This window comes from Ipomoea triloba, chromosome 5 (assembly GCF_003576645.1).
Source record: "Ipomoea triloba cultivar NCNSP0323 chromosome 5, ASM357664v1".
Lineage (NCBI taxonomy): Eukaryota > Viridiplantae > Streptophyta > Magnoliopsida > Solanales > Convolvulaceae > Ipomoea > Ipomoea triloba.
In genome coordinates this window covers 22,635,272-22,652,812 of record NC_044920.1, presented here as the reverse complement: position 1 = coordinate 22,652,812, position 17,541 = coordinate 22,635,272, and the positions used below count along the sequence as shown (strand labels likewise).

Here is a 17,541-nt window from a genome sequence, read left to right as displayed (position 1 = left end):
TTAAAATTTTTGTCAAATAACCGTCCAAAACAAGGGTATTTTTGTCTTTTCATGCTTTGATAACCTCTTCTACCCTTTGTAGTGGTTTTCCTTACACATTTTCATTCAATGAAGAGGTCCGGCGAAAGCCATGGGTTTGTAATGTGGCTCACATGGCTTTCGTCGGACCTCTTCATTGGATGAAAATGTGTAAGGAAAACCACTGCAAAGGGTCAAAGAGATTACCAAAGCATGAAAAGACCAAAGATACCCCTGTTTTGGATGGCTATTTGACGAAAATTTTAATGGTGGACTAAAAGTGGCAAGAACTAAATAAGATTGGCCACACTGTGGAAAAAATTAATGAAGTGGACTAAATTTGGCAATGCCCCAATAACAGTAGGACCAAAAATGAAAATGACTCAATATCAAACAAGGTAGCCATCTTACATAACTCATTATTAAGTGCAAACTTATAATTTGGGATGAAGCACAAATGATGCATAAGCATTGCTTTGAAGCACTTGATAGAAGTATGGGTGATGTATTGAGTTTTTGCAATCCAAAAAGTTTAGAGATGTCTTTTGGAGAAAAAACTATTGTATTTTGGGGAGACTTTCGACAAGTTTTGCCAGTTATACCAAAAAGAAGTAGACATGATATTGTTAATGCGACAATAAATGCATCTTACTTGTGGTCATACTGTAAAGTGTTACGTCTGACAAAAAATATGCGACTTCAAAGCCCATCCTCAAATAGTGACTATGAAAAGCTAAAACAATTCTCAGAATGGATTGCGAACATAGGAGATGGAGAAATTCAAGGGCAAACAATTGGATGTGAAAACATTACTATTCTAGAAGAGAATTTGTTGAAATGTTCTTGAGATCCCATTGCAACTATTGTGGAAAGTACATATCCATCATACTCCAATATTTTTTATGATCCAACATACTTGGAAAAGAAGGCAATATTGGCTCCAACACTTGATGTGGTTGACTCTATCAATGAATATATGACTTCTTTAAACACATATAAAGGAAATACATATTTCAGCTTTGACAGTGCTTGCAAATCAGATTCAAATGTTGATCTATTAGTTGATGTGCACACGCCTGGATTTTTGAACGGGATCAAGTGTTCTAGTGTGCCTAATCATGAACTCAGGCTGAAAGTAGGTACTCCAGTTATGCTCTTGAAAAATATTGACTACTCAATTGGTTTGTGTAATGGGACAATGATGGTTATTACTAAACTTGGAAATCATGTTTTAGAAGCAAAGGTATTATCTAGAAGTAGTGCAGGTTATAAAATCTTGATTCCAAGAATGCCATTAACTCCTTCAGATTTGAGACTGCCTTTTAAATTTCAAAGGAGACAATTCCCTTTAATCGTCTCTTATGTAATGACGATTAACAAGAATCAAGGTCAATCACTTTCTCACGTAGGCATCTTTTTGAAAAGACCAGTATTTAGTCATGGACAATTATATGTTGTTGCTTAAGAGTCACCAACCCAAATGGATTGAAGATTTTGATTTGTGATAAGGAGAACACCCAAAGTAATTCCACAAGAAACATTGTATACAAGAGGTTTTCCAAAATTTGTAAAATGTTATTATAATATTTCATCATAGTTTCATTTATACAATTCTACAATGATTTTCCATTTTGTAAATTTCTTCCTTAGTTCATCATATCATAATTGTTTTCGTGCATCGCACGGGTAAAACACTAGTATTATATAATAAAGTGACCAGTTTGACTATTATGTTTTCGAATTTAACATTTTCAAAATTTGGAAAGAATGAAATTTTTTTAAAAATGATAAAAATTAATTTTAAGACAATTTTTGAAAATTTAAAATTAATTTTAAAAAAAATGTCACATGCATCTTTTGAAATCGAACAAAGACATGTAATATTGTGATGTAAATACCATAATTATGTAATACGGAGTAATAATAACATGCATGAATCATATATGCAGTATCTAATTATTAACATTCATTTCGTAATGTGTCACATTATAAAAAAAAAAAAATTATGGTCAAAATTTATTTTATTATTTTCCTACAAAGACAACTAATAAAATATCATATATTATTATTACTTCTAATGTTCATCACTTATGAAAATCGAACCCAAGTTGTCTTGAAATTCTTCTCCACAAAGAGAACTCACTTGCCACTTGATCTACCCCATTGGGTTAAGAGGAATCAGAGTAATATTATAATATAATAAAGTGACCAATTTGACTGCTGTATATTTTTTTTTTGAAGGTAAACGTAGTTATTCCATTACTTCATAACATAAAACGTTTACATCAACGATCAATGAAATGGTAAACCCCTTACAGTCAGACATAGAAACAACTTTTCTAACTATGTTATAGAAAACTTGAATCGCAGACTGTTTCATAACTAGGAAGCTATGTTCCTTCAAGGAGCTTAAACCTTCATCAAAGATCTGGGTCTTCGTCATTATTCTTTTTTGCTCGCCCAGGATAAGATCAACACTTTCCGAAACCAAACTAAACGATTTATGCTAATGATAATGAAAAGCTCGTGAAAGTAACGAGAGGAAAAAAGCCCGTGAAAGTAACGAGAGGAAAACACAATAATAGAGAAAATAAAAAGTGGTAAAGCCAAAGTAGGGTTGGGAGTTCAAGACTACCAACACAAACCCCAATACCTACCTACTATTAATTTATTCAAGGGGAAAGAAAACGGAAGAAGAAGATGTGTGCGCGGCGGTGGACGGAGGCGGACGGAGCTGCGACGGTGGTCGAGGCGAAAGAAGAACGAGAGCAAACGTAGAAGGTGACCAAAACCGCCGGCTCAAAGCTCCATTAGAGCTCCGGCCGGAGGCCGGCGGTGGAAGCCGAAGTTGAGCAGTAGAGAAAGGCTTTTTGTTTTAGAGAGAAAAGGGAGGCAGCATTAGGGTTTCCTAATTTGACTGCTGTATATGTTCTCGAATTTAACATTTTCAAAATTTTGGAAAGAATGAAATCTTTCTAAAAAAAAATGATAAAAATTAAGTTTGAAGACAATTTTTGAAAATTTAAAATTAATTTTAAAAAATGTCACATCTTTTGAAATCGAACAAAGACACATGTAGTATTGTAATGTAACCATTACCATTATAATGTAATATAATATGAATCGTGCAGTATCTGAATATTATGATGTGATTATGTGATATAACATGAACCATGTCTAATAATTAACATTCATTTCATAATGTGTCACATTAGAAAAAAAAATTATAGTCAAAACTAATTTTATTACTTTCCGACAAAGACAACTAATAAAGTATCGTATTGTTATTATTACTTTTAATTTTGCCTAGTTTTCAAAATAATTAATTAATGATTTAGTATCTTTATAATTTGCATTTTATATTAAATAAAATAATTAATGCATTCTTGGAACTAAAAATTGAGTCTACCCGTTAAAACATGTCAATAAGCGAACCCACTAATAATTGAAAAAATAGAATGAAGTTAAATAGTACAATGGGTCGTGGTGGGTTAGGGGTGTCTACATCCACGTCTCAATCCACCCTTACACTTTCTCCCCCACCCCACCCCTGATCCATAGTGGGTGAATTTCTTCAAAAATCACCCCCGCCCACTGGTTGTAGATACGATACTCGTCACTAATTATCTTACTAAAAAATTCAAGAAATAATAATAATATTTAAATTATTTACACATTAAAATTTATTGGTTATATTAAAACATAAAATAATAAAAATATTCAAATATAATAACTAGTTTGTTAATTTTTTTCAAATAAACTTATTATTTTGTAATTAAAATTAGTAAAAAGTTAAAGTTATACAAACTTTTATAATTATATGAGTATATATATATAGTCCTTAATCAGGTGAGAACCATGTCCCAAATGAGAACGTGCGAATAAATCTAAACCATTAATCTAGTAGATCTAACGGTTGAAAATAAACAAAACTTTGTAATATTTATAAAAATGACTCCGCTCATTTTTTACTTGATTTTCTCATCCATCAAATTTTGCAAATCAATGATTTGGATTTGTCCACAAGTTCTCACCTAGGGAGTGATTCTTATATGATTAGGATTCTATATATATATATATATTGACGGTAAAAATGGTTACCGGATAATATTGATAAGTACAATAATTGAGTAAAATAGTGTTTGTGTGTAAGAAAACCAGAGACCCCCCCCCCCCCCACCACTCTCCATTACAAGGTTCATTCTTTATATTGAAGGAGCAACGGCCCTTCTTCTGGTGAGTGTAACGGACTCGGGTAATAAGGGTGGGAAGAGTAATGATGGGGAGCCGCTGAATAATTCTCCTCTTCAATGTGTTAGAGTAATGCACTGTTATGTGGTTGTTTGACTTCCTCTTGATAGCCTACTTTGCCTCTAGCGGTTACGGGTCGTATACTTGCGCAATTATCCTGTCACCAGCCCCCTTACTCCAAGTTGAGAGCGTAGCAGAGTCAACTAGGAAGTAATAATAATGCAAATTTGTCATTTATCGAGTATCATATACTCCAAACATGGCCGAGGCGGTGCCTCGGCCGCTGACCATGAAAAATCAAGTCATTTTCCGGAGCAGTCACCAAAATATTGGAAAATGACCAACACTCTCATTTCTGGCAGACTGGTTTCCAGTGGAGACCAGGAGACCAGTACATACTGGTCTCCACCGAAACCAGAGCAGATATGGACTGCTCTGCTAGTTTCTTTCTCTCTTTTTTTTCTTTTTTAATAAATAACATTATTTGTAATATTATTATAAATATTTTTATATTTTAAATAAAATAATTAAAATATTTAACTATACAATTCTACACATTTTCCAGAAAATGAACTAAACACATCAAGACAGTTTTCTAGAATGCAACCAAACACTAAAAAATAAAATGTTTTCTGAAAAATGACTCATTTTCCAGTTAACATTTTCTAAAAGTCATTTTCTTGGTTTCCAAACTGAGCCTTAGTGGAAAGTTGATTCTTGAATTCCTGCCAACTCAAAAGATGATGAATATTGGTTGGTGTAAAAGATTAGGTCATAAATGTAGTATGAAAATATGTTCAACCGTGTAATATTTGTGATCTAGTGGGGTTAAATTTCACTTTTGAGTGACCCCGCAGACATAGGGCAAGTTCTCCGAACTTGGTAAACATATCCTGGTTTATTTATTTTTCTGCATTTATTTTATTTTTTATTCAGTATCTAACACATACTTAACACAAATAATTAATTTGATTAAAATCTAGTATGAACCAGTTAGAATTTTTCTTGCATTAAAGACTCACAAATTAACAAGAATAATTAACAATAGATCATTGCTTTGAGATTTACAAGATGCACATCACTCAAAATACTTCACACTCTAAAAACTCCCCCTATAAGTGATTGAAAATTGTTTGGAAATCAGTCTTCACAATTTATAGTTCAAGCTAACTTTAAGTTAGCTGATCATCATCAGTAGTGGATTGTAGACTTTCACCAAGCTTTAGCAAACCTTAAAAAATTAATTCACTAATTATCACCAAGCTTGTATGTATCAAATTAAATTACTAATGTCATCAACAGACTTAAAACCAGTACTTGAAACCAACAGTAAATGGCAGTAGAAGTGTTAAACGGACAAACTTGAGTTCGACTCGTCATTGGACCATTTAGTTTTTGGATCGGACCAGACCAATTAAATTTCATATTGGACTTAGTCTAATATGGAAATAAAAATTAATGTTTGGTCCGGTCTAGAGCCCCAAAAAAATTAGAAAAATGATCTTGCTAATAATTAACTTAAGTGATTTGCTTTAATACCAATTATAAGATTTTTATTTAACCTAATTTATTAGATAAGAAAAATGGGCTTTGGCCACAGTAAACTTTAGGGTGTTCTTGTTCCAACACTCGAAAGAAACGAATAGAGTACCAAGAAATCAAATCGTAGAAAATAAAAGCATAGTAAATGAACATCACATTTTAATGCAATTCATAAACTTCTACTTTGCGAGCAAACACTCTGAGGTTATATAGCCCAATTCATTATAACAAGTTTAAGATATAAGATCTAAAATTACTAGTTTACACAATTGTAAAAATCCACCTTACCTTTCTTTATTCGTTATCGAAAACTTTTGTTTTTCAAAACATCCACATGAAGCATTGCTACTTTTACCGGGAGTTGACAACAATTCAAATTCGTATTTTGATAAATTTTTTGTCAAAATATATAATTAGTTCAATAATACCAACACTACATAAACTTTCAATTTTGTTTCCATTATTGAGATGTTGATGTCGCATTGATGAAAGTCATTGATCACATTTTGGATAATACAAATAATTGTTTTTCCGCAACTGAAGAGGGTGTACCAGAAATTGAACAGAAGGTACCTCCGATCCATGTGGTTGTACAGTGTGCAAAGCATATGCAATGGTCATATACACTGTATGTATATGTGTTGTTTAGCGTGTGGACCTATCATCTTTCTTATGGCCTTATCACCAAACTCTTATTAGCAATACTATTAACAAATTTTGAAAAAGAATAAAAAACAATTTTGCAAATGATATGGTATATATATATTATTTGATGGTGAGCTGGAGAACTTTGATTGTTCTTATATTTTATTCAAACCATGTATGGAGTGAGATTAGAAACTATGCCATTATTTCAATTTATTTTTTATTTTTCAATTTTCATTCTCTATATTTTTTTGTTTTCAGTTTAAAAACACATTTAATTTGTTATTGTTTTTATTTTTCTGTTGACTATTTATATTGGCAAACTAGTTTTCATGTTTATTAGAATTGGAATTCCTATCAAAGTCTTGAAAGATCTTTTAACGAACTTACAATGATAGGGAGTTTGCAAGAGAAGCTTTGAAAGAAAATAAAAAATAATAAATAAAGTCAAGGATTCTTTAGGTTACAATGTAATAATTAAATTATATATATTGTGGGCAAAGAACCCGCTTGTATAAAGGATCTTGGTTCAAAATGGCGTCATTTTATATTAAGTCACTAACAAAGGCAAATTATACCATGAACAAAGGTATATCTTGCATTGTAGACTGTTGTACAAAAATAACCTTCAAATTATGTATCTGTAATTGATACATTTTGTACCTGTAGTTGATACTTTCTGTACTTGTAACTATCATATTATGTATCAGCAATTATCATGTTAATTGTTTACATGTAAAGAAATTGTTAACGGTAAGTACAGAATGTGTTAACTGAAGGTACAAAATTTTTGTATCATGATCCACACAATGCAATATAAACCGTGCTCCATGATATAACAATTGGCTAATAACGTCAACAAATGAATTATTTTTAATAACATTCATTATTTATTATATTTATAATATTTGTCTTATATGTTCATAAATTTAAACATTAATGTACATAAATACTAAATTGCAAGTACATCTTATACATTTTCATTCACTTTGTAGTAGGTTCATAATGTTCCTTCTATCTACATCTACAAATTTAAATCTAATAAGAGTCAATACAGTTAGGCCCCTAACGGACTAAAAATGTTGGTGTAATTGTTTGTTGAAATGAATGGTTCATATTATCTTGATTTTAGTTTTTTTTTTCCTATTTTATCCTCTATTATAACAATTATTTTTCTTAAATACTCATGCATTCCGTCAGTGTAAACTTTAATAGTAACGGAATATTCCGTTAACTATTTATTATTATTAATTTACTCATTGATTTTCATAAAGAAGGTCTTAGGTTTGAACCCATCACAATCAAAATTGACATAATTATTAAACGAAGGTGTGATCGACATGTTGAATATTGACACTAAAATAATAGTTGTGGATGAAAATTGGTAGGAATTAAACATGTGGATCAAAACTGTCATTTTGCTAATACTCATGGACCAAAATTAGTATTTGCTCTATTTAATTTTTTTTTTTTTTGAGAATGCTCTATTTAAAATTATTAAAATATAATTTTGAGTGAGTTTACCTTGGATTTAAGTCGAGCCAAAATAAATTCAATCTTTTCTTAAATGAGAGCTTTAATTTAATAAAATGAAAAAAGAATACAATTTAATTTTTTAAGTTTTTATAAAAATACAATATATATATAGATTGTGAATTACCGTTAGTGAAATTTAACCACCGTCACAACTGAAGATAATAAGAACCTTCCGGCATCATTTTGGGGTGTAGTTTTTCTTTTTTAAACTTCAATAATTCTTCACAGGAGAATGTACAGACTACAGATAATTAATTCCAGGATTTCATTATGAAATTTTAACATTAAACCTGGACGTACAGCCATTAAAAGAATAAAAATTATAAACAATTGATATGAACAAGACAGCCAATTACAAGAAGGCAGAATCCTTAATCCAAACCCAGCTAGCTCTGTAACCTGTAAGCTGCACGCATGAAGCAAGCAAGCAGCAAAAACTCCTTCCCAGAAGTAGGCAACAGAGCAATCAATGCCAAAAAACCCAAAAATAAAAAAATAAAGTCCACCATATGTCGATTCTCAATCCTGTCAGACCGAAATGTGAGGCCTCGGATGAGGAATTTCGCCTTTTTATGGACTAATAAAAGGCACGGATCCCAAAAACAGACGTCCAAGCAATCACTATTAACAGAAGATTTGGCAGACCAGATAAGACCCCCAGATCAAGAAAAAAATTGAATGAATATATAATTAAGCCGGCTTTGCCATATAGGGCTTGAATATTCATCTCATTCAGCAATAGTCTCCAACAAAGGCTTCTTCGATCTGCACATTGAAAGCCTGCGCTTGAAATCCGGGGCCGAGAAATCCTCAATGTCATCCAATTCCAACTTCGGCAAGCTCCCCACTAAACCCTCATCCGCGCAATCAGCCGGCAAAACCTTGGCGCTCGCCCTGCCCGCCCTTTTATTTTTAGCCGTAGCCGCCAGAAACAGCGCGCCCATATCGGCCGCGGTCACCGAGGAACCGACCCGTTTCATCGCGAACGCGGCGTACACGTTGCCCATCTCGAGTTCCTCGTCCGCCCCCAGCGCGGAAAACCTCTGCCCCACGTGCAGGGACTTGGTGTTTACGAGAAAATGGTTGGGGCAGTGGTTCAGCATCATCTCTGCTGCGTTGACCGCTTCGTAAAAGTGTCGAGTCTCGCCCGTCGGGAGAATCACCGTGGCGCATCTACCTCGCCCGCGGATCGGCCCTAACATGGTGCAAGAAATGTGATTGCCCATTTCTAGAAAAGCTATGTATGGATTGAATTCTTAGAAGATTAGTGATGAATGGTGATGATTTTCTGGATTTAGTGTGTGTGTATATATAATACGGAGTAACATATATAGAATGAAGAAGCACTGCACATTCCATCGGGAATGTATGGGAAAAAAAACAAAGCCAGTTGTCAATGTGATGTGAGTTGACACTTGAGTCCTACTTTGTAACTAACTTTAGTCCTATGGTTATTAGTGAAATAAATATTCTCTACAGATAAAAGATAGTGTATACTAGCTCCAGCCACGTTAGTCGTAATATTGACATGTTAATTACAATGTTACAAGTTTTTTTTTTATGTTACAAGTTTGACTCTCAACTAGAGTGGTTTATTGACCTTCTTGGTTTGAGTTGGTTAGCTATGAACAGCTTAGACTAGTTTATCTCCTTGTGTTCAGTGGTTTATTGATCTTTTTGGTTTGAGTTGGTCAGCTATAAGCAGCCTAGACTAGTTTATCTCCTTGTGGTCGTTTGCCGACTAGGATCACAAGACGAGGTTTAATTAGTGTACACCTTCAGGTAGTGACTGCAGATTTTTCTCTGTCACTCAAAAAAAAATAGTGTATATGTAGTTATGTTAAATGAAATTTCATTTTTACTTTCTATTTTTGATGTCTTGATGTTTAATCAATAAAAGTCTGGATAAACCATTCTCAAAAAAAAAAAAAAAAGTCCGGATAAACCCAATGGGGTAGCCCTAATGGCAAGTGAATTCTCTTTATGGGGAAGAATTTTGGGAGAACTCGAATTTGATTCTCACAAGTGGTGGTTCCCCTTATGGGCCAATTCCCGTGCCTCCCGGAGCGAATGCAGGTGGACCCAAATGAGAGATAAAAGTGTGGATATATATTATTTCAGTCAGGGCCGATTTTTTTATTTGCGTAGCCCTGTGCTGGTAAATAAGTGAGGCTCTATCAAAGTATAAATAAACTGCGAATTGAAGAAAAATTACAAAGAGAAAAATGCAAAAAAATTTAATTTTGGGTCAATATAATCACAAATACATATACTAATTAGGCCAGGCTGAACTTGAGGCCCCCAAAATTTTGGGGTCCTGTGCGGTTGCACATCTTGCACGCCCTAAAATCCGGCCCTGATTTCAGTAGTTGATATAGTACTTCAGTGACTAAACTAAATCTGTTAATATTACTACTTAGTACTTACACTTCACTTCGAGGAAAAAATGGGAAGTTGAGAAAGTACAAAAATTACTCTAGACCTAGAACTTTGAGAAGTAAACATTTATATATTTAATAGACTTTGTTATTGAGGGACTATAATATATGTTAGTGAAATTAAAATTGAGAAACTATGTGTAGCGATCTCAATAATTAAAAAAGTAAGTCAACTATTTATTTATAACTAAGTACCTAAAACATAATTGTTCTTATATACTGTAATATTTTTAATGGTACAAACAATATATATTTTTCTTCACCCTATGAAGGTGTACCAGAAATTGAACAAAAGGTACCTTCAGCTAGTGGGACGAATGGACAGTTTGCAAAGCATAGTCATATTCATATACATTGAATTCTGTTAAGCGTGTGGACCCATCATCAAACTCTTATCAGCAATTCAGGATTTCTATTAAAAAAAAAACAAAATTCTTTTTTGAAAGTATATATTATATGGTATATTTAATTTGATGGTGAGCTGGAGATTTTGATTGTTTATATATTTTGATTCGTGATTTTGGTTTAATTATTAGTGATATTAAAGAATTAGCATCGTCCATTATTGATGTTGAATTTCGTTTTGTTAAGCGATCTGCGAACCGTGCCGCTCACATTGTTGCTAGAGAGGCCGTTTCTATGTCAGGTTGCGATGAGTGGTTGGATACCCCTCCTCTTTTTCTCGGAGATTGTATTGCTGATGATTTAATGAATTAAGTTTTTATTCTATATATATATATATATATATATTTTTTTTTTTTTTGATTCGAAGAATATATGGAGTCGATTTAGAAACTAGTGTTTTGCATAAAAAGTAGTAACCTACTTGGTGTGCTTACCCTAGGAATTTTTAAAATATTATTTATATAAATTTATTAATTTTATTTTATGTTTATTTATTGGCCAATTATTGTGTTACATATTATTTATTAAAAGTTTGTGTCATAAATAAATTTAGTAGTGTTTTTTTGAATTAATTCTATTTTTTGTCTTAAATTTATATGTATCTATCATTTTACTTTTAGACTCTGTTTGATAGGATTTTAATTTTTTATTTAAGATTTATATTTTATTTTAAGTTATAAATAAGTTATATAACTCTATTTGGTAAAACCTGAAAAGTTTAAAATAATAGCTTATTTTGAAACGTTTATCCAAATAGTGTTTTAAAATAAACTATAGGTTTTAACATTTTTGTTTCTTTTTCTCTTTATTAATTTACAAAAATGACACTATTTACTCTTCTTTAATAAAAACCCTAATATCTAATTTTTCATAATATCTTTTTTTTTTTTCTAAAAATCATATCCTCTAAGTTCTTTACCGTGTATTTTTCCTAAACATTCTTTTCTTGGCAGTTCTTTACCGTACATGTTCATCAATGTGAGAGACAAACAACATTCGTCACCCTTGTATAGTTGTATTGTAACCATCCAAGGTAATCAATCTCTCTTATTTTATTATTTAATCAGAGTAATATATATGTTTGTGGATGGTGTTGAACAATTAGAGTATATGAATACATATATGTTACATTAAATGATACAGAGTATATGAATACATATATGTGCATTGAATGATCACATTATATGAATACATATATGTCTAAACTGAATTTATAAATTTATAAAAAAAATTCTTTTATATCTTTTTACACTTATTCTCTTATTCAACAACTAATTTTACCTAAGACTTTAATTTCAATCATTTAGTTTATTAGCCAAACAAAGCCTTACTCTCTCTTTTTTTTTTTTTTTTTTTTTTTTTTTTTTTTTTNCCAAACATTGGTTCAAATATTTTTGTAGCATTACCATTTTTTGTCTTCCATAAACAAACATGTTTAAATGACGTTAATTAAATACGATGACATTTTGGAGTGTTAAATGACAAAAATAATAGTTTGAGACTAAGGCCCTGTTTGGTATATGACTGTTAGCTGATTGGGTTAGAGGATATAACTAGTTGATGAAATTAGCTGATTGTAGAAAAATGTTTGTTAAATTAGTTGTTAGTTGATAGTTGTTTGGTATAATTTCTTTTCTCAGAAAGCAAATTGAAAAAAGTTATTTTGAGCAACTTTTTGAACTTTAGCATTTTGGAATTAAAAAAGTTGATTAACCAAACACTTATATTAATTTTTTTATCAAATCAAATACCAAATAGTGGTCAAATAAGTCAAAATTAGCTGATAGGCTAACTATTTTACCAATAAAGGCCTAAATTTGAAATTTCCACCAAAGACAAGGGGCATTCACTAGAATTAACTCTTTTTTTTTTTTTTTTTGTCAAAACATCCCCATCCTGTTGATTTTATAATTATTGTGGCATGACTATTTTAGTTCCTCTATCAACAAATCTATTTCAATGACATTAAAAATGACGTTAAAGCATCTTCTTTTATAAATCGCACTCAAAATCTTTTTTTTTTTTCTTCTTTGTAATAGAAACTCTTTTTCTTCTACATCTTCAAACCATATAAACTGATCATACATGCATTTATTGTGGATATGCAAAAATTTCATTTAATTGAAGAAGATAGAGGATTCTAATTAACTCATGAATTAGATTTTTTTTAAAAAAATATATAAATATAAATATAAAGTGTGAGTACAGAGTATCATTATTGCAAAATACATTACAATTTATGAAATATACACACGCACACAACACAACACATTAAAACCAATGGGCTTTCTATGAAGTCTTCTATTAAACATGCACTTTCAACCATATAATTAACCCAACAATTTTCTTCTTCTTCTAAGAATCATCAATTCTTCTTCTTTTTCTTTCTTCCATTTTCTACCACCTTCTCTTCTATTATATTAGAGCATCATTCTTAGCATTGATTGTAAAAATATATTTTGATATGTACTTTTCGTTTACTTAGTAGACCTACAAGTGGCCAAGGTAAAAAGTGGAAGACCTCAATTCTGAAAACCCTACAAAACAAGAGCGCAGCTTTCAAGAAGCTAATTAAGATTCTAGCTTTGAAAGAGCTAATGGGAAAAGAAAACAATAGAGCTCACAATAAAGACCTCATAATCTCATAAAATTAAAGGCTTGTTCTAGAAGAACTCATATCAGTAGAATTGAAAGAACAAGTAGAAAATTCTTTATTAGAGCTTAAAGAACCAGTAAAATTAAAATCAGGTTTGGACTAATACCAAATAAAGCCAAAGTCCCCACAAGCTAGCCACCAGCAAAATATTGTAGTGAGGAATCTTACCCTATTAGGATTTATTTGGTGTACACCTCATTCTTGATTGAGAGGAGAGGGATGGAATCATATTTAGCCTCTGACTTTCATTTTTGACAATAAATAGTCTTCCGTTAAGATTTCTGTTAAATAGGTGTTAAATCTAGGGGTAATATCGTCAAATTGATTAATATTATTATGATTACTTCTTTTTGAGAATTATATGACACCATAATAAATTTCAAACATTAAGTTAATAAATATAATAACAAAATGGACGTGACAAATCACATAAATGAACAAATTAAAAAAAAATTCCATGATTAATGTTCGCAATTTGTACTTGATTAATTATATTAATTCAACGGTGGCGATCTTCAGTTATGTCCCAAACAAAATGTTTGATCGATTAATGACGAGTGAAAACTATTAATCATCCATGTATGAACAACCATGAAAATTATGGAAACAAGGTTTAAAAAAAATTCATCCATTTTAATATGTTGGTTAAATTAAAAACAGATAGCTCGAATATTAAATTTTCATTTTGTACGCATAATTGCAAGAATAATGTGTATTGTCTTTTTATTTAGGAGTATTTATATTTGTTAATTTTTTCAATTATGTTTGTTGGTGAAAAATTGTATACATTTTTTTTATGACAATTATATATATCAATTTGACGATAATACCCCTAGATTTAACACTATTTAACAGAATTTTTAATGGAGGACTATTTGTGGTCAAAAATGAAAGTCAGGGGACCATTTGTGGTCGAATTGAAAGTCGAGGACTAAAAGGAGTACTAGCCCAATAGTCAGAGGACCATTTGTGGTATTAACTCTTAGCATTAGTATACTCCAGGCTGTAGAATGGTAGTGGATGTCCCCATGACCCTCGGTACAAGGTTCAAGTGCATGCTACAACTTCGTTACGTACATTCTCGTATAAAACCCCAACACTCTTCACTCTTCAGTACGCATTGAACTCCGCAATGGAGTGCAACGGCGCCGTGGTTTTCATTTGCATGCAGCCGTCACGATTATATATAATTGATGATTTTGCTGTTTTCTTTGAGGAAAGAAATTGATAATTCCATTCATATTCTAAACCTGCCGGGATACAAACCAGACCTTCAAGAGATATAGTAGTTGCGCTTGCAATTAGCATGTGTGCGGTTTGCAGGTGGAGATCTTTAAGAGAGGACATGCATGAGAGATTAAGGTTGAATACATGCAAATTGATCCCAGGGTCAAACATCATCTTCTTTTGCTGCTTAATTAATCAGGTTCATCTCAATTTCCCCTCTTTTAAGGGGTGTTTTGTTGGGTGTAATGGAATTGTAATTTAATGAATTATCCAATTACGCCGTTTGGTTGGAGGGAATTGCGATAATTGCAATTCATGGTGGCATTGGCATTATTGACTTAATTTCCTCACTTTATTGTTTAGCATTGTTTAGCCTAAAACCTTAGAATATTATACAAGTATTTGTGCATTGCTATTTGATTTAAATCCTCCTCTTTATCATTATATTGTTTATTACTCAAATCAATTACTTATTTTGTCATTGTCTCATGCAATCAAATACATCATTTTGGTTAGCTTTCAAACACTTGATGAACTCGTGTTTAATCTCTTGCTACTCGAATCCTTCCTAGCCATTTCTAAAGGACAATACTCACTAATTCAACCACTAAAAATACAACTTTCAAATGGCGCCACCATTAATTGCTGTAATTCGGTGGAGGAGAGCGGCAAAATTGTTAGTGTAAAGACAATTTTGCCCCTCCAATAATACTCTGTCTGTTTTTTATCATCATTACTACTACTACTACATAAGTGCATTTCAATCATACGTACTATTACTACTACTACTACTACTACATAAGGGCATTTCAATCATTGTATCATTTATTCCCTTTCAATTCCCTGTAATATTATTCATTCATACCAAACACTGTAATTTGAATTCATACTTTATTCTCAACTTATTCTTTTCCCACCGAATTACAATTCATTTCCCTCCTAATTCCTTCATTCCAACCAAACGTCCTATAAATATTGAAATAATTGCTATGATTTGGTGATATTTTCAATTCTTGCATGCTTAAATATTTAAGCGTTATAGGGATTTTACGTGCACTAAATCCAAATATTTTCTTCAAAATTTGAGGTATAATCTGGATATTTGATATTCCAAGAAAGATTAGACTATATATAACAATGTGTTTTCCACTTTTTCACGATGAGATAGTGATCAAGGACCATCCGTGGACCTCCATATTTTGCAAACTCATAGTCCTCAAGTGAAGCAAACTTGACAAGAAAGTACTTGCCCTCAATGGTGACTAGTTCCATTCGCGCCTTTGGGTGTCATAGTGTTGTCAACCATTTCAATAAATATGCATACCCTACGCTTCTGCCCAGAACTTTCACAATGAGAGTTTGCTTCCACTAACTTCTCAGCTGATATTTTTCCTATTTGGTGAGTCGGATGACTGGGCAGCCACCGTCGACCTGATCATCAAGGTCTTCCACTTCATCATCGAAAATTAGATCCAACTCGGTTTGGCTCATGGTCTCGCTAGTAGATTCATTCGCAACGATTTGCTTGAAGGGCAGAGCTCCAGGCTTAACCCCCCGACGTTACATCCTCCTTGCTCAGAGACGCCTCGCCCATCGGGGATTCCGTCGATGTTTTCATTTTCTTTGTGCTATGCTTGAGGAGATCCTGTTCTTCGCTATTTTGTTGAGAGAGATTTTCTTCCGCCATTCTTTGTCTTTTTTCCCATGAATATAATCAATGTTATAAATATATATAGTACAAAAATATTAATTAAATTTTATATTCTATTTAATAAATATACGAATCTCATTTGTTGTAAATTTGGTTTTTCCTTGAAAATGATCAATTAATCAGCAAAATAGATAAATATATAAATAAATTATATATATATATATATATATATATATATATATATATTGTAATTATTTAAGCTATAGACCAAAAGTCCAAAATCCAAAACAATAGCCTAACAGATACTTATACAATCATTATTGCATGGACCATGATCCACACAGTTGTGTGGAGCATAAATAAAAAGTACATTTTTAATATATTAAAAGTACATTATTTTTTATATAAAGTACATTATTTTAGAATAAATCATTTAAATACTGAAAGTACATTATATTATATATACTATCAAATAATGTACTTTCAGTACAAAAATAATGTACCTTCAGTATAATAAAAATGTGCTACATACTTTTTATTTTGGTCCACGTAATAATTTGCCATACTTATATATGCAATTTATAAAAATTGGGTCCAAATCAGAATTTCCTTCTACAACCATCCATGGCCCAAATATAAAAACAAAAACTAAACCTAGCTTCAGATTTTTTTTTTTTTATTTTTTTTTTGAGGAAAACCTAGCTTCAGACACCATTCTCATATTTCCTTCTGTCGGAAAGTTCATTCTAAAGTGCGTCCTCTCATCGTTAATCCGTGAGTTTCTGAATTGATCTAGCTTAGTTGTAGCGAATCTGCTCCGCAAAAAATTTGACGAAAAATCCAACATCAACAGCTACAGATCTCTTCCGCAACAAATCTGAGAAAAAAATCCCAACATCAAATAGCTACTGATATGTTAAGGTAAGCATCAATAATTTTTTTTTTAGTGTTTGAATTCTTCATTTGTTTCCTGCGTATATACTTCGTGTGTGTACGCCTGCGTATATACTCTCCCATTTCTTTGGTCCTTCCCCCTGTTTATGCCTTGTCATTGCTTTGAAAATTCCAATTGTTGACTTTTAGTGCTTTTGTTTTGTTAAGCTTGCCAAAATTTTAGGATGAGACTGAAGAATGCATTTCTTCCCAAGTCAAGGAGAAACCAGGTTTGCCCT

The 17,541-nt window shown here is 31.8% G+C and overlaps 1 protein-coding gene across 1 annotated transcript; it reads right to left on the bottom strand.

Moving 5' to 3' along the window:
- Window positions 1-8,720: 8,720 nt before the first annotated feature.
- Window positions 8,721-9,218, bottom strand: LOC116020409. The gene has a single exon (XM_031260887.1). It carries the CDS (start codon window positions 9,216-9,218, stop codon window positions 8,721-8,723), a length of 498 nt encoding a protein of 165 aa, XP_031116747.1.
- Between the last annotated feature and the right edge of the window lie 8,323 nt (window positions 9,219-17,541).

Coding starts and splice junctions, on each gene's coding strand:
- LOC116020409 (XM_031260887.1), bottom strand. CDS start 9,218: ATGGGCAATCACATTTCTTGCACCATGTTAGGGCCGATCCGCGGGCGA.